Source organism: Bombina bombina, chromosome 6 (assembly GCF_027579735.1).
Source record: "Bombina bombina isolate aBomBom1 chromosome 6, aBomBom1.pri, whole genome shotgun sequence".
NCBI classification, from domain to species: domain Eukaryota; kingdom Metazoa; phylum Chordata; class Amphibia; order Anura; family Bombinatoridae; genus Bombina; species Bombina bombina.
In genome coordinates this window covers 401,625,477-401,649,071 of record NC_069504.1, presented here as the reverse complement: position 1 = coordinate 401,649,071, position 23,595 = coordinate 401,625,477, and the positions used below count along the sequence as shown (strand labels likewise).

At 39.2% G+C, this 23,595-nt stretch overlaps 1 protein-coding gene across 1 annotated transcript in view; it reads right to left on the bottom strand.

Annotated features, from left to right (window-relative positions):
• The window catches only part of CPEB4 (cytoplasmic polyadenylation element binding protein 4), a 476,000-nt gene that overhangs the window by 55,742 nt on the left and 396,663 nt on the right, over positions 1–23,595 (bottom strand). The window contains exon 7 of the mRNA XM_053717141.1: positions 12,821–12,935. Coding sequence (XP_053573116.1) covers positions 12,821–12,935 — 115 coding nt within the window. The remainder of the gene's footprint in view (positions 1–12,820; positions 12,936–23,595) is intronic.

The following is a 23,595-nucleotide window of genomic DNA, read 5'->3' as shown; positions in this document are numbered from 1 at the left end:
TTAGTTACGTCTGCTAAGACCATAGAAAAAAACCCAGGCAGATTCTTCTTCTAAAGCTGCCTGAGAATAAACAGCACACTCCGGTGCCATTTAAAAATAACAAACTTTTGATTGTAGAAATAAACTAAGTTAAAAAACACCACAGATCTCTCACAGCTTCCTATCTAGTTAGGCTGCAAGAGAATGACTGAGTATGACAGGTGAGGGGAGGAGCTATATAGCAAGCGCTGCTGGGTAATTCTCTTGCAGTTTCCTGTTAGGAAGAGAAATATTCCATAAGTAATGGATGACCCGTGGACTGACTACACTTAACAGGAGAAAATGCAGTTACACTAACAAAATTTTTTACAGTGTATGTAATAAGTTAGCAGAGCATTGCACCCACTTGCAAATGGATGATTAACCCCTTAATACCAAAAACGGAATAACAAATGACAAAAACGTTTTTTAGACTGTCACAACAACTGCCACAGCTCTACTGTGGCTTTTTACCTCCCTCAATACGACTTTTGAAGCCTTTTGAGCCCTTCAGAGAAGTCCTGGATCATGCAGGAAGAAGCTGGATGTCTGTCTCTGTAATTTTTTCTGTGCAAAAAAACGCTAAAATAGGCCCCTCCCACTCATATTACAACAGTGGGAAGCCTCAGGGAACTGTTTCTAGGCAAAATTCAAGCCAGCCATGTGAAAAAACAGAATTTATGCTTACCTGATAAATTACTTTCTCCAACGGTGTGTCCGGTCCACGGCGTCATCCTTACTTGTGGGATATTCTCTTCCCCAACAGGAAATGGCAAAGAGTCCCAGCAAAGCTGGTCACATGATCCCTCCTAGGCTCCGCCCACCCCAGTCATTCGACCGACGGACAGGAGGAAATATATATAGGAGAAACCATATGATACCGTGGTGACTGTAGTTAGAGAAAATAATTCATCAGACCTGATTAAAAAACCAGGGCGGGCCGTGGACCGGACACACCGTTGGAGAAAGTAATTTATCAGGTAAGCATAAATTCTGTTTTCTCCAACATTGGTGTGTCCGGTCCACGGCGTCATCCTTACTTGTGGGAACCAATACCAAAGCTTTAGGACACGGATGAAGGGAGGGAGCAAATCAGGTCACCTAAACGGAAGGAACCACAGCTTGCAAAACCTTTCTCCCAAAAATAGCCTCCGAAGAAGCAAAAGTATCAAATTTGTAAAATTTGGCAAAAGTGTGCAGTGAAGACCAAGTCGCTGCCTTACATATCTGGTCAACAGAAGCCTCGTTCTTGAAGGCCCATGTGGAAGCCACAGCCCTAGTGGAGTGAGCTGTGATTCTTTCAGGAGGCTGCCGTCCGGCAGTCTCATAAGCCAATCGGATAATGCTTTTAAGCCAAAAGGAAAGAGAGGTAGAAGTCGCTTTTTGACCTCTCCTTTTACCAGAATAAACAACAAACAAGGAAGATGTTTGTCTGAAATCTTTAGTAGCCTCTAAATAGAATTTTAGAGCATGGACTACGTCCAAATTGTGTAACAAACGTTCCTTCTTTGAAACTGGATTCGGACACAAAGAAGGTACAACTATCTCCTGGTTAATATTTTTGTTAGAAACAACTTTCGGAAGAAAACCAGGCTTAGTACGCAAAACCACCTTATCTGCATGGAACACCAGATAGGGCGGAGAACATTGCAGAGCAGATAACTCTGAAACTCTTCTAGCAGAGGAAATTGCAACTAAAAACAAAACTTTCCAAGATAGTAACTTAATATCTATGGAATGTAAAGGTTCAAACGGAACCCCTTGAAGAACTGAAAGAACTAGATTTAGACTCCAGGGAGGAGTCAAAGGTCTGTAAACAGGCTTGATCCTAACCAGAGCTTGAACAAATGCTTGAACATCTGGCACGGCTGCCAGTCTTTTGTGAAGTAAAACAGATAAAGCAGAGATCTGTCCCTTTAGAGAACTTGCAGATAATCCTTTCTCCAAACCTTCTTGTAGAAAGGATAGAATCTTAGGAATTTTTATCTTGTTCCATGGGAATCCTTTGGATTCACACCAACAGATATATTTTTTCCATATTTTATGGTAAATTTTTCTAGTTACAGGCTTTCTAGCCTGAATCAGAGTATCTATTACAGAATCTGAAAACCCACGCTTTGATAAAATCAAGCGTTCAATCTCCAAGCCGTCAGTTGGAGGGAAACCAGATTCGGATGTTCGAATGGACCCTGAACAAGAAGGTCCTGTCTCAAAGGTAGCTTCCATGGTGGAGCCGATGACATATTCACCAGGTCTGCATACCAAGTCCTGCGTGGCCACGCAGGAGCTATCAAGATCACCGAGGCCCTCTCCTGATTGATCCTGGCTACCAGCCTGGGAATGAGAGGAAACGGTGGGAATACATAAGCTAGGTTGAAGGTCCAAGGTGCTACTAGTGCATCTACTAGAGTCGCCTTGGGATCCCTGGATCTGGACCCGTAGCAAGGAACCTTGAAGTTCTGACGAGACGCCATCAGATCCATGTCTGGAATGCCCCATAATTGAGTTATTTGGGCAAAGATTTCCGGATGGAGTTCCCACTCCCCCGGATGGAATGTCTGACGACTCAGAAAATCCGCTTCCCAATTTTCCACTCCTGGGATGTGGATCGCAGACAAGTGGCAGGAGTGATCCTCCGCCCATTGAATTATCTTGGTCACTTCTTTCATCGCCAGTGAACTCCTTGTTCCCCCCTGATGATTGATATATGCAACGGTCGTCATGTTGTCTAATTGAAACCTTATGAATTTGGCCTTTGCTAGTTGAGGCCAAGCTCTGAGAGCATTGAATATCGCTCTCAGTTCCAGAATGTTTATCGAGACCATAGACCCTGAGCTTTCAGGGATTCCCAGACCGCGCCCCAGCCCACTAGACTGGCGTCGGTTGTGACAATGACCCACTCTGGTCTGCGGAAGCTCATTCCCTGTGACAGATTGTCCAGGGTCAGCCACCAACGGAGTGAATCTCTGGTCTTTTGATCTACTTGAATCATCGGAGACAAGTCTGTATAATCCCCATTCCACTGTCTGAGCATGCACAGTTGTAATGGTCTTAGATGAATTCGTGCAAAAGGAACTATGTCCATTGTTGCAACCATCAATCCTATTACTTCCATGCACTGCGCTATGGAAGGACGAGGAACAGAATGAAGTACTTGACAAGAGCTTAGAAGTTTTGATTTTCTGACCTCTGTCAGAAAAATCCTCATTTCTAAGGAATCTATTATTGTTCCCAAGAAGGGAACTCTTGTAGACGGGGACAGAGAACTTTTTTCTTTGTTCACCTTCCATCCGTGAGATCTGAGAAAGGCTAGGACGATGTCCGTATGAGCCTTTGCTTTTGACAGGGACGACGCTTGAATTAGGATGTCGTCCAAGTAAGGTACTACTGCAATGCCCCTTGGTCTTAGAACCGCTAGAAGGGACCCTAGTACCTTTGTGAAAATCCTTGGAGCAGTGGCTAATCCGAATGGAAGTGCCACAAACTGGTAATGCTTGTCCAGAAAAGCGAACCTTAGGAACTGATGATGTTCCTTGTGGATAGGAATATGTAGGTACGCATCCTTTAAATCCACGGTAGTCATAAATTGACTTTCCTGGATGGTGGGTAGGATCGTTCGAATAGTTTCCATTTTGAACGATGGTACCCTGAGAAATTTGTTTAGGATCTTCAGATCCAAAATTGGTCTGAATGTTCCCTCTTTTTTGGGAACTATGAACAGATTGGAATAAAATCCCATTCCTTGTTCTCTTATTGGAACTGGATGTATCACTCCCATCTTTAACAGGTCTTCTACACAATGTAAGAATGCCTGTCTCTTTATTTGGTTTGAAGATAAGTGAGACCTGTGGAACCTTCCCCTTGGGGGTAGTTCCTTGAATTCCAGGAGATAACCTTGAGAAACTATTTCTAGCACCCAAGGATCCTGAACATCTCTTGCCCAAGCCTGAGCAAAGAGAGAGAGTCTGCCCCCCACTAGATCCGGTCCCGGATCGGGGGCTATCCCTTCATGCTGTTTTGGTAGCAGTGGTAGGCTTCTTGGCCTGCTTACCCTTGTTCCAGCCTTGCATTGGTTTCCAGGCTGGTTTGGGTTGTGAAGTATTACCCTCTTGCTTAGAGGATGCAGAATTAGAGGCTGGTCCGTTTCTGCGAAAGGGACGAAAATTAGGCTTATTTTTAGCCTTAAAAGACCTATCCTGTGGGAGGGCGTGGCCCTTTCCCCCAGTGATGTCTGAAATAATCTCTTTCAAATCTGGTCCAAATAATGTTTTACCTTTGAAAGGAATGTTAAGCAATTTTGTCTTGGAAGACACATCCGCTGACCAAGACTTTAGCCAAAGCGTTCTGCGCGCCACGATAGCAAACCCTGAATTTTTCGCCGCTAATCTAGCTAATTGCAAAGCGGCATCTAAAACAAAAGAGTTAGCCAATTTAAGTGCTTGAACTCTGTCCATAACCTCCTCATACGAAGATTCTTTACTGAGCGACTTTTCTAGTTCCTCGAACCAGAAACACGCTGCCGTAGTGACAGGAACAATGCATGAAATTGGTTGTAGAAGGTAACCTTGCTGTACAAAAATCTTTTTAAGCAAACCCTCTAATTTTTTATCCATAGGATCTTTGAAAGCACAACTATCTTCGATAGGAATAGTAGTGCGTTTGTTTAGAGTAGAAACCGCCCCCTCGACCTTGGGGACTGTCTGCCATAAGTCCTTTCTGGGGTCGACTATAGGAAATAATTTCTTAAATATAGGGGGGGGAACAAAAGGTATGCCGGGCTTTTCCCACTCTTTATTTACTATGTCCGCCACCCGCTTGGGTATAGGAAAAGCGTCGGGGGGCACCGGAACCTCTAGGAACTTGTCCATCTTACATAATTTCTCTGGAATGACCAAATTGTCACAATCATCCAGAGTAGATAACACCTCCTTAAGCAGTGCGCGGAGATGTTCTAATTTAAATGTCACAACATCAGGTTCAGCTTGATGAGAAATTTTTCCTGAATCTGAGATTTCTCCATCAGACAAAACCTCCCTCATGGCCCCTTGAGATTGGTGTGAGGGTATGTCAGAACAGTTATCATCAGCGCCCTCTTGCTCTTCAGTGTTTAAAACAGAGCAATCGCGCTTTCTCTGATAAGTAGGCATTTTGGATAAAAGATTTGCTATGGAGTTATCCATTACAGCCGTTAATTGTTGCATGGTAATAAGTATTGGCGCACTAGATGTACTAGGGGCCTCCTGTGTGGGCAAAACTGGTGTAGACACAGTAGGGGATGATGTAGTATCATGTTTACTCCCCTCATTTGAGGAATCATCTTGGGCAATATCATTATCTGTGGCATTACTGTCCTTACTTTGTTTGGACACTATGACAATTATCACATAAATTTAAATGGGGAGACACATTGGCTTTCATACATATAGAACATAGCTTATCTGATGGTACAGACATGTTAAACAGGCTTAAACTTGTCAACAAAGCACAAAAAATGTTTTAAAATAAAACCGTTACTGTCTCTTTAAATTTCAAACTGAAAACACTTTATTACTGAATATGTGAAAAAGTATGAAGGAATTGTTCAAAAATTACCAAAATTTCACCACAGTGTCTTAAAGCATTAAAAGTATTGCACACCAAATTTCAGAGCTTTAACCCTTAAAATAAAAAAAAATAAAAAGGTGTCCAACACAGTGCCTGCCGTTTTTTAAACGTTCCCCAAGATTATAATGCCAATTATTAGCTAGAATCTGCATAATATGCCCCAATAAAGCAATCGTTTTAGCCCATAAAAATGTCTACCAGTTTTTAAGCCCTTTTTTAAGCCCTTTATTCTTTTATGTTTGACTAAGAAAATGGCTTACCGGTCCCCATGAGGGGAAATGACAGCCTTCCAGCATTACATGGTCTTGTTAGAAATATGGCTAGTCATACCTTAAGCAGAAAAGTCTGCTGTTTCCCCCAACTGAAGTTACTTCATCTCAACAGTCCTGTGTGGAAACAGCAATCGATTTTAGTTACTGTCTGCTAAAATCATCTTCCTCTTACAAACAGAAATCTTCATCCTTTTCTGTTTCAGAGTAAATAGTACATACCAGCACTATTTTAAAATAACAAACACTTGATAGAAGAATAAAAACTACATTTAAACACCAAAAAACTCTTAACCATCTCCGTGGAGATGTTGCCTGTGCAACGGCAAAGAGAATGACTGGGGTGGGCGGAGCCTAGGAGGGATCATGTGACCAGCTTTGCTGGGACTCTTTGCCATTTCCTGTTGGGGAAGAGAATATCCCACAAGTAAGGATGACGCCGTGGACCGGACACACCAATGTTGGAGAAACTAGGCCCCAATAAGTTTTATCAACAAACATATGTAAAAAACGATTAAACATGCCAGCAAATGTTTTAAAATACACTTTTATAAGAGTATGTATCTCTATTAATAAGCCCGATACCAGTCGCTATCACTGCATTTAAGGCTTTACTTACATTACTTCGGTATCAGCAGCATTTTCTAGCAAATTCCATCCCTAGAAAAATATTTTTTAACTGCACATACCTTATTACAGGAAAACCTGCACGCTATTCCCCCTCTGAAGTTACCTCACTCCTCAGAATATGTGAGAACAGCAAAGGATCTTAGTTACTTCTGCTAAGATCATAGAAAACGCAGGCAGATTCTTCTTCAAAATACTGCCTGAGATAAACAGTACACTCCGGTACCATTTAAAAATAAACTTTTGATTGAAGAAATAAACTAAGTATAAAACACCACAGTCCTCTTATGACCTCCATCTTAGTTGAGAGTTGCAAGAGAATGACTGGATATGGCAGTGAGGGGAGGAGCTATATAGCAGCTCTGCTGTGGGTGATCCTCTTGCAACTTCCTGTTGGGAAGGAGAATATCCCACAAGTAATGGATGATCCGTGGACTGGATACACTTAACAAGAGAAAGATCCACAAAGAATTAACCTCTTAAGTGAAGCCCCCAATACCTAGAAGGCAAAAGCACATACCTGTAGATCCGGCTGCAGGGCAGGAACAGCTTCTAAGGTGTGACTGATACACCAGCATCTGTCAGGGACCCAAAGAAAAAAGAACAAACAGAGAAACCAACTCTGATTTTCTATCAAAGGGGTAGCATAAGTGTAAAACAAGGACCACCTCACACCTTTCTAACTGCTAAAAGTCACCATCACTCCTATCAAGGAGATTGACATGGACACAGCATAGCCCCAAATCCTTGCTTGCAGAGAAAAGTACCCACCAAAGGATTAATTATCTTCAAACACCTTCTTCACCATCCTCCCATGATCAAGGCAAAGAGAATGACTGGGGGTTATAGATAAGGGAAGTGATACTGAAAAGCTTTGATGGGGTGCTCTTTGCCGCCTCCTGCTGGCCAGGAGTGAATATCCCACTAGGTACTTGGAATCGGCCAGATCTCTCTCATTTATGTATGTAAAGCAGAGACAACCCCAGTGCAATATAGCAGAGCCTAATATGAGAGCTTTGTTACACTTACACTGTGTGCATTGCATTTTATATTACTACACGTTTCACATTGGGTCCTTTCAGTATTATTGCTTTGACTTTTTGATTTGTAATTTAATACATTTAAATTTTGATCAAGCAGTGATTTTACACATTCTGATTATGCTTTGAAAGTTTCTGTGTTACTTTAATTTACTTAGGATCATACTTTGTATAAAATTACATTGCACTTTGTATTCTCTCAATTGTAAACTGACAGTTTCAGAAAGTGGGAGGGACAGGGTAGATCTCTGGACTAAACAGGGGAGTTCCCAGAGTATGTCTGAAGCGCTCTGTCTTTTGAAATTTTCTAAGCATTATAAACAAGCTGGTCTTACTGATTTGTCTCACCAGTTGTATACAGGTGAAGTTTACTCAAATTCACAATACACTTATTTTAAATAACAGAAAGTAATATAAACTAAAATATATACAAAAGCAAGTTAAATTGTAGTGAAAACATTTCAGTTTAATTTGGAATTGATGCAAACAGAGCCTTTGTATCAGTCCCAGGGTTTCTCCAGTTACCTTATCTTGCCCATGTGAAAATTTTCATCCCTGAGAGCTTCATTGCTTTCTATGGAAGGTATCTCATCTCTCTGTGATTTTTCTTAGAAAATTCAGTAAATTCTTCCCTTATGAAGTCAGCACTATAATCTCTCTCCAAATTAGAGATTGTTTGATTATCTGGCCCATAGAAAGTAATGATGTTCTCTGGGAAACTGAAGCTGACAGTTTTTCAGTTTTAATTTAAATAAGACATTTAAAAGTACAAACTAATTTATAAAAGATACACACATATATACAAAGTCTGACCCTAATTTGTTAAAGTTACACAGAAACTGTAAAGGCATAATCAAAATTTGAAAAATCACAATCCTAAATACTGTGCTGTATACAAAATAAAATACAAACTAGAAAGTGCAAAGTTTAAATATAATAAAATGTAATCTGAAGAGTAATTGATATAAAATAGAAACCACAATGTGTAAATGCAGCAGAACCATCATGTCATGCAATGCAATATTGCACTGGGCTCGTCTCTCCTTCACATACAAAAATACAAGGATCTTGCAGTGCTGAAGGATTATTTTAGAAAATCTCATCTGAGAGGAGAGATCTAGGCTAGGGTTACTTTATATTGGTAGCTTTAATACCTTGAGTACAGGAAAGAAAAGAAAACCAGATTTATACTTGCTATAAAACAATTTCCTTATACTTCAAGAAGGTTCTTTGCAAAATAAAATGTATTTTTACTTGATAAAATAATTTCTTTCTTGGTGGTGACAGTCCACAAGTTCTTACTTTTGGGAAGAACTTTGACTGGCCACCAGGAGTAGGCAAAGACACCCTACACCAGAGCTTTGAAATATCCCTTCTACTTCCCTTAGCCTCCTAGTATTATGTATAGCCATGGATAGAAGGTGAAAAGCAAGAAAGATAGTAGGATAAAGAGGTGCAACTAAAATTTGCTACTTTCAACAATGGGTGGGTTTGTGGACGCTCACCACCAAAATACAAAATAAATTTATCATCAGGTAAGAATACATTTTATTTTCTTTGTTAAGGTGGTGAGTCCACAAAAAAATTGGGTGGTCCAAAAAAAAAAAAAAAAAAACAACTGAAAAGGTAGGCACCTATTTACCAGAAACTACCGCTTGAAGAACTCTCCTGCAAATAGGGGTATTGAAAATGATCTCCACCACGATGCAACCCTCAACGATGCTGCATCGATGTAGTGAAGAGGCTGAATCGAGTGTCCCCACCGGCACACATCTTCCTTCCCATTATTCCCCTATCAGATATTTACTTCAGTAACAAGTTAACAACAGTGTTAGAGCATACTATACTACGGTGTTCAGTGTTCAAGCAGGCTACAATCTTGCTTTCCTTAAAAGAGGTGTTCAGCTTGCTAATGCTTAGTTACCAAGTCCAACGCAACGTCAATTGCTGTGCTAGTATACTGTGCTTTGTATTCTCTGACTATACGCAAAGGTCGCAAGCCGAATACACTGTATTCAAGTTGCGACCTTTGCATATAGTCAGTAGAGAATACAAAGCACATTATACTAACGCAGTGATAGTTATTAAGCCCCACGTAATGTCTAAGAAGAAAGGGGTTTGCTAAAAGGCGGTCCATGGAAGCAACCAATAGCGTAACACTATTTCCGCTGTGTGTATCACGTTGTAGACAGAGCAGACCACGGTGGCTCATTATTATTTTGTTACTTGGAATCCTACGGTGAGAAATTAAATTCACTGTTTTGATATAGCAGCACACTACATTCAAATGTAGGGAGCAGTTTTAAATTATTATAGTTGTAGGTGCACCTTATGTTGCGAGTGGGAGAGTATTTTTTTGTGATAATTGTTCATGAAAACAAAATCTGATTCTGCATATCCTAATTCCTAATGCCATAGCTTAATTTATGACATAAGTTAATAAGGTGTTCTATTCCATAATATATATATATATATATATATATATATATATATATATATATATAAACTATGCCAAATATGGGATCTGCGTCTATCCTTATGCATTAATTTATTAACCCCTCACCTTCCAGCTGCAATACATTACTCTGAGCCAAAGATAAAAACTTTTATACATGCACCAAGCATTACTATATAATACACCATAATTTACCCCTTACCTCCTGAATCCCCTACCAAACTTAATATTAAACCTCTCTCACAACACTAACTTTACCAGCCCCCACTAAGAGAATCCCTTATACCACTACCACCAGCTTTGCAAACTGCTGGAAGCACTAACTGTAGAATTAGTTAGTAGACAACTTTATTACTTTGTCAGTGTTTTAGTATTGACAAAATATTGGTATAATCATCTTAGTTTGAAGTGTAGTTCTGTTTTTTTTATTCTCCTATAGACATTAGACAATGACATGCAAACAAATAAAATATCACTTTAAGTTTTTAAGGTTAAAATTCTATTAACTGCAAATCATGTACCAATTTGTAATTTCACTGTGAATATAGTATTACATTAAAAAAATACTGACATAAGGATCTTTATAATATGTGTGTACGCATATATATATATATATATATATATATATTTATTGTGTATATATATATATTTTTTTTTTTGATTGTATGTGTGTGTATATATATATATATATATATATATATATATAAAATATGGAATTGAACAAGTTCATGAAAATCATGGGCAGTAATCGTGATGCATCGCGGAATCGAAGAGCTGACAATTCGGACACTCTTCTAGCTGAGGAAATGGAAAATAAATACAAAACCTAAGATAATTGAATAAATCTATAGAATGCATAAGTCCAAAGGAGGAGATTAAAGAACTTTCAGAACTAAATTTAAACTCCATGAAGGAGAAATAGGCATAGTAACAGGACAAGTTCTAAGGCCTGAGCAATTGCCTAAATATCAGGCAGTTAAGCAAGTTTCCTATGAAATACAATAGAAAGAGCAGAAATACTGGCTGATAAGCCCTTGTCTAGGCCATCCTGAAGGAAATTTATTTTTTAAATAAATTAAACAAGGTTTCTGTTCCCATTGCTATATATATATATAAAAAAAGTTAGATATTCTATTGTATCTTGTATAACAATTATTTTCTCTTTCAGGATCACTATTATTTACAACTGCAGGGGATGGCAATGGACTGCAATATTGCAACCATATAGCCAAATATTTTTATGAATATATATGAAGAACTGTTCATGAGAATTAACTTTTTAGAAGTTGTGGCGCCACTTGGTATCTTTGATGATATATTTGGCATATGGGAGGGTGACATGGAGAGCCCTCTTGACCTTTGTTAATCAGTTGAATTGTTCTACTTCCAATATCAAATTGAATTTCACATTTAGTAAAGAGAAAACTGATTTCTTAGATACAACAGTAGTGAAGGAAAATGGTAAATTGAGAGTAAATCTTTTTAGAAAAAGCACAGATCGAAATGATCTTTTATTGGCTAATAGTGCCTATCCTCCGACTCTCAAAAAAGTCTTGATCAAACAGTGCCAAATGGATCCCAAAAGTCAAAACGTACATTATGGCAGCCTGTGGTCTGCGTGAGACAACATATACTTACTAACATTGCATTTCCCTCCACTAATCTTACCCTGCTGTATTTCCAAAGGTTACAGTAGAGGGCCCATCCTGTACTGTAACAGACAGTAGAGGATATGATAAAGGGGCACATCTTTCTGGTCCAACAGGAGGAGGCTAAAGAACTGTCCTAGCAACTCCCTGTAAGGCTTGTGCTCACAACTCCATAGAAATGATTTACACTGCAAAACCCATACCCTACAATTTCCCTCTCTTCCAGGAAATATCCATTGAGGGAAAAATGTTGGATTAAAATTCCTGAATCTTGTAAGTGATTGCAGAGCACTTCTATTATTGCCTGCCTTCTTGACTAGGCAAAGAAAATACTGGGAGGGTAAGGGAAGTAAGATGGCTATTTCAAATCTCTGGTGTAGGGTGTCTTTTGCTCCTTCTGGTGGCCAGGTGAAGTACTTCCCAAGAGTAGTACTTGTGGACTCTCAACAACTTAAGAAAGAAATGGGCAGACAGAAAGTGCTCCCTAAAAACCTATATCTTAGCTTGGCTTTTTGTGAAATAACAGGTTGAATGGGGGGGATCCTGCTTGGTACTGAGAGATTCCACCTACTCTTACAAGGCACAATATTATATTCCTACTATTACTTAATAGAACACCATTTCACATTTAAAGGTATTTAGATATCTTTTTTTCACCAGAACATCTCTCAAAGATGTCTCATGTATATTTTTGTAGGTTTAGATCTTATATTCATTTATTCTAAAGCATGAAAAAACATATGAGAACATATGCACTAAATTGTCATGCATTACAGTGTCTTATTTCATCATACAATGGGCTATATTTTCTCTGAAACTTTAAAGGGAAGGCCATTAAATAAAACACAGCATTCTCCCCAAGCCATTTTTAATGGGTGCACCACTCCAACTGATTTTACTGACCACCCGGCTAAAATTTTAGCCAGAAATATGATAAAATTGGTTAATGTTAAAAATTATTTAAATGTTTTTTTGCTCAAATTATCATTAAATTAATTTATTGTAAGTTATGAAATTAATTTGTGCTTCAGGTAGCAGAAAATGTAATATTACAAAATATCGCATTGCCCCAACTACCTACTTTATATAATGCCATACGGCTAGCAACATTTTCTGTGGAGAACACTGAAACTAATAATGAAACATAGATAAACATACCAGCTCGCAGTGGCCGTGGGACTCCTCCAACAAAAATAGTCTTCCTGGGATCAAGGGGCTGGGATCCATCCATAACAAAGTCACTGTCACTAAGGTTCCAGGGCCGTATTTGAACCTGTTGGATATTGATATTGTTTATAATAAATAAGAGAAAGAAAAAGTAAAAAAATTAAAAAAACTGTTTTTAGACATTTAATGAGATAGGAAAGTCAAAATTAAACTTTCACGATTCAGGTTGAGCATGCCATTTTAAGTCATTTTTAAATTCACTTCTATTTTAAAATGTACTGTTTTCACCATCCTTTGTTTAAAATCATATGTGCATGTAGCAATGCAGTACTGGAAGCTAGCTTGTGATTGGTGGATACAAACATTTGTCTCTGCACTGGCTCACAAGATGTGTTCAGCTAGCTCCCAGTAGTTTACTGCTGCTCTGGAGGTGACTTTAGCTATGTGTTTTATCCCTTTGCAAGGCTTAAACACAGTTATAAGCAAGCAACAATACAATAATAAAATATTTTAATATATTGAAGCATTTTCTTCTTTGTACTTCTATATCCCTTTAAGGTAGGGTAATCATCACTTATTTGTAAAGCACCACTAAACTCCATAGTGCAGAGTACAATGCAATAAGTCCCCTTCAGTATGTCATGAAAACAGAATTTATGTTTACCTGATAAATTTCTTTCTCCAACGGTGTGTCCGGTCCACGGCGTCATCCTTACTTGTGGGATATTCTCTTCCCCAACAGGAAATGGCAAAGAGCCCAGCAAAGCTGGTCACATGATCCCTCCTAGGCTCCGCCTACCCCAGTCATTCGACCGACGTTAAGGAGGAATATTTGCATAGGAGAAACCATATGGTACCGTGGTGACTGTAGTTAAAGAAAATAAAATATCAGACCTGATTAAAAAAACCAGGGCGGGCCGTGGACCGGACACACCGTTGGAGAAAGAAATTTATCAGGTAAACATAAATTCTGTTTTCTCCAACATAGGTGTGTCCGGTCCACGGCGTCATCCTTACTTGTGGGAACCAATACCAAAGCTTTAGGACACGGATGAAGGGAGGGAGCAAATCAGGTCACCTAAATGGAAGGCACCACGGCTTGCAAAACCTTTCTCCCAAAAATAGCCTCAGAAGAAGCAAAAGTATCAAACTTGTAAAATTTGGTAAAAGTGTGCAGTGAAGACCAAGTCGCTGCCCTACATATCTGATCAACAGAAGCCTCGTTCTTGAAGGCCCATGTGGAAGCCACAGCCCTAGTGGAATGAGCTGTGATTCTTTCGGGAGGCTGCCGTCCGGCAGTCTCGTAAGCCAATCTGATGATGCTTTTAATCCAAAAAGAGAGAGAGGTAGAAGTTGCTTTTTGACCTCTCCTTTTACCTGAATAAACAACAAACAAGGAAGATGTTTGTCTAAAATCCTTTGTAGCATCTAAATAGAATTTTAGAGCGCGAACAACATCCAAATTGTGCAACAAACGTTCCTTCTTTGAAACTGGTTTTGGACACAGAGAAGGTACGATAATCTCCTGGTTAATGTTTTTGTTAGAAACAACTTTTTAAGCAAACCTTCTAATTTTTTATCCATAGGATCTTTGAAAGCACAACTATCCTCTATGGGAATAGTGGTGCGTTTGTTTAAAGTAGAAACCGCTCCCTCGACCTTGGGGACTGACTGCCATAAGTCCTTTCTGGGGTCGACCATAGGAAACAATTTTTTAAATATGGGGGGAGGGACGAAAGGAATACCGGGCCTTTCCCATTCTTTATTAACAATGTCCGCCACCCGCTTGGGTATAGGAAAAGCTTCTGGGAGCCCCGGCACCTCTAGGAACTTGTCCATTTTACATAGTTTCTCTGGGATGACTAAATTTTCACAATCATCCAGAGTGGATAATACCTCCTTAAGCAAAATGCGGAGATGTTCCAATTTAAATTTAAATGTAATCACATCAGATTCAGCCTGCTGAGAAATGTTCCCTAAATCAGTAATTTCTCCCTCAGACAAAACCTCCCTGGCCCCCTCAGATTGGGTTAGGGGCCCTTCAGAGATATTAATATCAGCGTCGTCATGCTCTTCAGTAACTAAAACAGAGCAGCCACGCTTACGCTGACAAGGGTTCATTTTGGCTAAAATGTTTTTGACAGAATTATCCATTACAGCCGTTAATTGTTGCATAGTAAGGAGTATTGGCGCGCTAGATGTACTAGGGGCCTCCTGAGTGGGCAAGACTCGTGTAGACGAAGGAGGGAATGATGCAGTACCATGCTTACTCCCCTCACTTGAGGAATCATCTTGGGCATCATTGTCATTATCACATAAATCACATTTATTTAAATGAATAGGAATTCTGGCTTCCCCACATTCAGAACACAGTCTATCTGGTAGTTCAGACATGTTAAACAGGCATAAACTTGATCAGAAAGTACAAAAAACGTTTTAAAATAAAACCGTTACTGTCACTTTAAATTTTAAACTGAACACACTTTATTACTGCAATTGCGAAAAAACATGAAGGAATTGTTCAAAATTCACCAAATTTTCACCACAGCGTCTTAAAGCCTTGAAAATATTGCACACCAATTTTGGAAGCTTTAACCCTTAAAATAACGGAACCGGAGCCGTTTTAAGCTTTAAACCCCTTTACAGTCCCTGGTATCTGCTTTGCTGAGACCCAACCAAACCCAAAGGGGAATACGATACCAAATGACGCCTTCAGAAGTCTTTTATAAGTATCAGAGCTCCTCTCACATGCGACTGCATGCCATGCCTCTCAAAAACAAGTGCGCAACACCGGCGCGAAAATGAGACTCTGCCTATGCTTTGGGAAAGCCCCTAAAGAATAAGGTGTCTAAAACAGTGCCTGCCGATATTATTATATCAAAATACCCAGATAAAATGATTCCTCAAGGCTAAATATGTGTTAATAATCAATCGATTTAGCCCAGAAAAAGTCTACAGTTTAAATAAGCCCTTGTGAAGCCCTTATTTACAATCGTAATAAACATGGCTTACCGGATCCCATAGGGAAAATGACAGCTTCCAGCATTACATCGTCTTGTTAGAATGTGTCATACCTCAAGCAGCAAGGGACTGCAAACTGTTCCCCCAACTGAAGTTAATTGCTCTCAACAGTCCTGTGTGGAACAGCCATGGATTTTAGTTACGGTTGCTAAAATCATTTTCCTCATACAAACAGAATTCTTCATCTCTTTTCTGTTTCTGAGTAAATAGTACGTACCAGCACTATTTGAAAATAACAAACTCTTGATTGAATAATGAAAAACTACAGTTAAACACTAAAAAACTCTAAGCCATCTCCGTGGAGATGTTGCCTGTACAACGGCAAAGAGAATGACTGGGGTAGGCGGAGCCTAGGAGGGATCATGTGACCAGCTTTGCTGGGCTCTTTGCCATTTCCTGTTGGGGAAGAGAATATCCCACAAGTAAGGATGACGCCGTGGACCGGACACACCTATGTTGGAGAAAGTATATTGGTAATACTGTAATGAGATATATCAAATCACTGGATTCTCTTGTAATAGCTTCAGGATAACCTCAAAAGAAAGGTAATATAATAAAGTTCCATTTAGTAAAAACAAAACAAAAAAAAACACTGTTGATTGAAAGAGCCGTACTCGCATGATAGAGCTAATAACTGAGCTCTCAGTAATAAGCACACTTTAGTATCATACTCCACCAACATAAAGCATAAGGAGACACCGGGATCCAATATTTAACATTTATTAAAATACCATAAAAAGTATGACATTAGTGACCCGGAGGAAACTCAACTACAAATCCAAATAGGTAAGGCTGCTAATAAGAGTGCTGTAATTATGGGAGATTTTAACTACCCTGATATAAACTTGGCCAATGAAACTATGTTCTCAGGGATAACTTCTTGTCACAATTAATAGAGGAGCCAACTAGGAGAAACGCTATATTGGATTTAGTGCTATCAAACAATACAGATATAATATCAAATATAGAAGTCAGAGAACATTTGGGTAACAGTGATCATAACATGGCCCCTTTTTAAATTTCTTTTCATATGCAGTGTCTTAAAGGTTTAACTAAGACTTTTAATTTAAAAAAAAAAAGCTAAATTAAACGATTTAAGGAAATCATTAAATAATATAAATTGTGACAATGTATTCTCTAATAAAAATACAGAGGATAAATGGATAATATTTAAAACTTGTTAAATAAATATACATATCAACAAATACCTTATGGTTATAACAATCAAAAATCAAAGCCAATGTGGCTAAATAAAAATGTGAGAAATTAGGAAAAAAATGTAGGGCATTTAAATTATTCTAAGAAAATAGTACAGACTTAACATTCCATATTTATAAGGAATGTGACAAAGCATGCAAAAAAAAAAACAATCAAATAAGCCAAAATTAAAAATGAAAAAATAATTGAAAAGGATTCTAAGTCTAACCCCAAAAGGTTCTTTAAGTACATAAATAGCAAAAAATCTAAGGAGGTCAATATAGGTACATTAAAATGCGTGGAGGGTAGCATGATAAATAATGACAGGGAGAAGGCTGAGGTACTAAACCAGTTTTTTTCTTCAGTATACACAAGAGAGGAACCATTGGATGATACTTTGGAACAAAATAGAACATGCCAGTCCATACCATTAACTGGGTTATGTTTAGAGGATATCAGGAAAAAAACTGGATAATATTAAGGTAAATAAAACTCCAGGCCCAGATGGAATACACCCAAGGGTGTTAAGTGAACTTAGCACTGTTATAGACAACCCACTACTCTTAATTTTTCAAGACTCATTATTATCAGGCATGGTACCCCAGGATTGGCATAAAGCTGATGTGGTGCCACTCTTCAAAAAGGGAAGCAGGGATGTTCCAGGAAGCTATAGACCAGTTAGTCTGACATCAGTAGTGGGGAAGATATTTGAAGGGATTATAAGGGATTATATTGATGAGCATATTCGTGGAAACACGATTATGAGTTCTAATCAGCATGGTTTTAGGAGAAATAGATCATGTCAAACTAATCTAATAAGATTCTACGAGGAAGTAAGTAAAAATATAGATAAAGGGGAATTAGTTGATGTGATATACTTAGATTTTGCAAAGGCATTTGATACAGTGCCACATGAGAGATTAATGCACACAATTAAGGGACTTGGAATAGCTGAAAATGTTAGTTCATGGATAAATAACTGGATAAAAGAGCAACGATTAGTAGTAAATGGATCATAGTCAGATTGGACAAAAGTAATCAGTGGAGTCCCCCAGGGATCATCAGTACTGGGCCCTTTTCTTTTAAATATTTTTATAAATGACTTGGAGCAAGGATTAAATAGCGACATCTCTATTTTTGCAGACGATACTAAGTTAAGTAAGGTCATTAGGTCAGAGCAGGATGAACTTTCATTACAAAACGATCTGCAAAAATTAGAAGTATGGGCAAGTAAATGTCAAATAAGATTTAATACAGGAAAATGCAAGGTTCTACATTTTGGAAGTAAAAATAGCAGGCAACGTATTTTTTAAATGGGACAAGACTTAGCCAAACAGAGGAGGAAAGGGATTTGGGAGTAGTAATAAATAACAAGATAAAGATGGGTGCACAATACAGGGCAGCGGCTTCAAAGGCTAATAAGATACTAGCATGTATTAAAAGAGGCATTGATTCAAGGGAGGAAAGCATAATTCTGTCACCATATAAAGCCCTGTTAAGACCTCACCTTGAGTATGGAGTGCAGTTCTGGGGACCGATCGCAAAAAAAAAAAAAAAAAAGATATTGCAGAACTAGAAAAAGTTCAGAGAAGGGCCAGAAAGCTAAGGGGGTTGGAGAATTTAACCTATGAGGAGAGGCTATTCAAACTGGGTCTGTTTTCTTTAGAAAAAAAGCGCTTGAGAGGTGGCATGATTACTTTATATAAATATATTCAAGGCCCATATACAGAGATGGCAGAAGCTCTGTTTATTCCAAGAAAATAGTTTCTGACAAGAGGTCACAAGTTAAGGTTGGAGGAAAGGAGATTTAATCTCCTGCAACCGAAATGTTTTTTCACTGTAAGAGCAATACAATTGTGGAACTTATTACCAAAGGAGGTAGTGAATGCCAATACACTAGATACATTTAAAAATAGTCTGGATACATATCTGTATATAAACAAAATTCATGGATATGATTGCTAGTATTAAATGGATCACTTTTTAGTGGGGTTATTTAAGCTTAACTGGAGCTTTTTGCAAGTATTTTAGATTTGTATAGGTTGAACTCAATGGACTTCAGTCTTTTTTCAACCTTATCTACTATGTTATTATGTTTACTATGTTAAAATAAAATTGTCTTACAATCGACCAGTAAAAAGGAAACAAGATCTACAGCTTAGAGAGCATCATATAGTTCTCAGCGTTCTCTGACGATGTTGGATCTATTTAGTCATTAAGTCCAGCTTTCTGTGTCATTTTCTCATGAGGGCTTTTTCAAGGAGTAAAGGGAAAGAAAAAGAAGCACCTTAGCAAAGCACTTACTTATACACAATGTATTAAACTGAGAATTGCTTAAACAGTATAAAACTTAAAGGGACACTGAACCAAATTTTTTTCTTTTGTGATTAAGAGCATGCAATTTTAAGCAACTTTCTAATTTACTCCTATTATCAATTTTTCTTCATTCTCTTGCTATCTTTATTTGAAAAAGAAGGCATCTAAGCTTTTTTTTTTTTGGTTCAGAACTCTGGATAGCATTTTTCTATTGGTCAATGAATTTATCCACCAATCAGCAAGGACAACCCAGATTGTTCACCAAAAATGGGCCAGCATCTAAACTTACATTCTTGCTTTTTAAATAAAGATATCAAGAGAATGAAGAAAATTTGATAATAGAAGTAAATTAGAAAGTTCCTTAAAATTACATACTCTATCTGAATCACGAAATAAATTTTTTTTGGGTTCAGTGTCCCTTTAACAAAGTACAATTAAAGAGTAAATACATTACTCAAATAAATATATATACAGTATAAGCCCTAAATTCTAAAAATAGGGAATAAACCCTCTTCCCCCAAGTACAAACCACAAAATCAAATAAATGTCAAAAATTTTTTGAGTGCAGTTATGGAGCAATTCACAACGGTTGTCCCATCGGACAAAAAACACCAAAAACAAGAAATCCTTATCTAAGAAAGAAGAACACAGTCCCCAATAGTTAACTATGCTGTGGTTGTAATTGAATGATTATTAAAACTGTTTGGGTCTGGGCCTCCAAACTCTGCAAAAATATCTTAAACTGGAATGAATTTAATCTCATCTCATATGCGGTAGTGCAAGGTGCTAAACGCCCCCCTTACACTACCACATATGAGATAAGATTGAATTCAGTCCAGTTTGAGATATTTTTGCATATTCTTATTCAATCTCAATTTCATAGAATATATTCCATAGGCTATACATCTCTATTAAATTAGATATTTAAATACTTTACTCATTATACATAAAAAACATAATTTATGCTTACCTGATAAATTCCTTTCTCCTGTAGTGTAGTCAGTCCACGGGTCATCATTACTTATGGGATATTAACTCCTCCCCAACAGGAAGTGCAAGAGGATCACCCAAGCAGAGCTGCTATATAGCTCCTCCCCTCTACGTCACACCCAGTCATTCGACCGAGAACCAAACGAGAAAGGAGAAACTATAGGGTGCAGTGGTGACTGGAGTATAATTTAAAAATTTAGACCTGCCTTAAAAAACAGGGCGGGCCGTGGACTGACTACACTACAGGAGAAAGGAATTTATCAGGTAAGCATAAATTATGTTTTCTCCTGTTAAGTGTAGTCAGTCCACGGGTCATCATTACTTATGGGATACCAATACCAAAGCTAAGTACACGGATGACAGGAGGGACAGGCAGGATCTCTATACGGAAGGAACCACTGCCTGAAGAACTTTTCTCCCAAAAACAGCCTCCGAAGAAGCAAAAGTGTCAAATTTGTAAAATTTGGAAAAAGTATGAAGAGAAGACCAAGTTGCAGCCTTGCAAATCTGTTCAACAGAGGCCTCGTGCTTAAAGGCCCAAGTGGAAGCCACAGCTCTAGTAGAATGAGCTGTAATCCTTTCAGGAGGTTGCTGTCCAGCAGTCTCATAGGCTAAGCGTATTATCCTACGAAGCCAAAAGGATAGAGAGGTAGCAGATGCTTTTTGACCTCTCCTCTGTCCAGAATAAACGACAAACAGGGAAGAAGTTTGTCGAAAATCTTTAGTTGCCTGTAAATAAAATTTCAGGGCACGGACTACATCTAGATTGTGCAGAAGTCGTTCTTTCTTTGAAGAAGGGTTAGGACACAATGATGGAGCAACAATCTCTTGATTGATATTCTTGTTAGTGACTACCTTAGGTAAGAACCCAGGTTTAGTACGCAGAACTACCTTATCTGAATGAAAAATCAGATACGGAGAATCACAATGTAAGGCTGATAACTCAGAGACTCTACGAGCCGAGGAAATAGCCATTAAAAACAGAACTTTCCAAGATAACAGCTTGATATCAATGGAGTGAAGGGGTTCAAACGGAACACCCTGTAAAACGTTAAGAACTAAGTTTAAACTCCACGGTGGAGCTACAGTCTTAAACACAGGCTTAATTCTAGCCAAAGCCTGACAAAAAGCCTGAACGTCTGGAACTTCTGACAGACGTTTGTGTAGAAGGATGGACAGAGCTGAGATCTGTCCCTTTAAAGAACTTGCAGATAAACCCTTTTCTAAACCTTCTTGTAGAAAAGACAATATCCTAGGAATCCTAACCTTACTCCATGAGTAACCCTTGGATTCGCACCAGTGTAAGTATTTACGCCATATCTTATGGTAAATTTTCCTGGTAACAGGTTTCCTAGCCTGTATTAAGGTATCAATTACTGGCTCCGAAAATCCACGCTTTGATAAAATTAAGCGTTCAATTTCCATGCAGTCAGCTTCAGAGAAATTAGATTTTGATGTTTGAAAGGACCCTGAATTAGAAGGTCCTGTCTCAGAGGCAGAGACCAAGGTGGACAGGATGACATGTCCACTAGATCTGCATACCAGGTCCTGCGTGGCCACGCAGGCGCTAATAGAATCACTGATGCTTTCTCCTGTTTGATCCTGGCAATCAAACGAGGAAGCATCGGGAAGGGTGGAAACACATAAGCCATCCTGAAGGTCCAAGGTGCTGTCAAGGCATCTATCAGGACCGCTCCCGGGTCCCTGGACCTGGACCAGTAACGAGGAAGCTTGGCGTTCCGGCGAGACGCCATGAGATCCATATCTGGTTTGCCCCAACGTCGAAGTATTTGGGCAAAGACCTCCGGATGAAGTTCCCACTCCCCCGGATGAAAAGTCTGGCGACTTAGGAAATCCGCCTCCCAGTTCTCCACTCCTGGGATGTGGATCGCTGACAGGTGGCAAGAGTGAGACTCTGCCCAGCGAATTATCCTTGATACTTCCATCATCGCTAAGGAACTTCTTGTCCCTCCCTGATGGTTGATGTAAGCCACAGTCGTGATGTTGTCCGACTGAAACCTGATGAACCTCAGAGTTGCTAACTGAGGCCAAGCCAGAAGGGCATTGAGAACTGCTCTCAATTCCAGAATGTTTATTGGAAGGAGACTCTCCTCTTGAGTCCATGATCCCTCAGCCTTCAGGGAATTCCAGACAGCGCCCCAACCTAGTAGGCTGGCGTCTGTAGTTACAATTGTCCAGTCTGGCCTGCTGAAGGTCATCCCCCTGGACAGATGTGGCCAAGAAAGCCACCATAGAAGAGAATCTCTGGTCTCCTGATCCAGATTCAGCGTAGGGGACAAATCTGAGTAATCCCCATTCCACTGACTTAGCATGCACAATTGCAGCGGTCTGAGGTGCAGGCGTGCAAAAGGAACTATGTCCATTGCCGCTACCATTAAGCCACTGACGGGTGTTGAATGGAATGAAGGGCACGGCAAGCATTTAGAAGCTTTGTTAACCTGTCCTCTGTCAGGTAAATTTTCATTTCTACAGAATCTATAAGAGTCCCCAAGAAGGGAACTCTTGTGAGTGGTAAGAGAGAACTCTTCTCCTCGTTTACTTTCCACCCATGCGACCTTAGAAATGCCAGTACTAACTCTGTATGAGACTTGGCAGTTTGAAAGCTTGACGCTTGTATCAGAATGTCGTCTAGGTACGGAGCTACCGAAATTCCTCGCGGTCTTAGTACCGCCAGAAGAGAGCCCAGAACCTTTGTAAAGATTCTTGGAGCCGTAGCCAACCCGAAGGGAAGAGCTACAAACTGGTAATGCTTGTCTAGGAAGGCAAACCTTAGATACCGGTAATGGTCTCTGTGAATCGGTATGTGAAGGTAAGCATCCTTTAAATCCACTGTGGTCATGTACTGACCTCTTTGGATCATGGGTAAGATTGTCCGAATAGTTTCCATCTTGAATGATGGAACTCTTAGGAATTTGTTTAGGATCTTTAAATCCAATATTGGTCTGAAGGTTCCCTCTTTCTTGGGAACCACAAACAGATTTGAGTAAAACCCTTGTCCGTGTTCCGACCGCGGAACTGGATGGATCACTCCCATTAGTAAAAGGTCTTGTACACAGCGTAGAAACGCCTCTTTCTTTATCTGGTTTGTTGACAACCTTGAAAGGTGAAATCTCCCTTGTGGAGGAGAAGCTTTGAAGTCCAGAAGATATCCCTGAGATATGATCTCCAACGCCCAGGGATCCTGGACATCTCTTGCCCAAGCCTGGGCGAAGAGAGAGAGT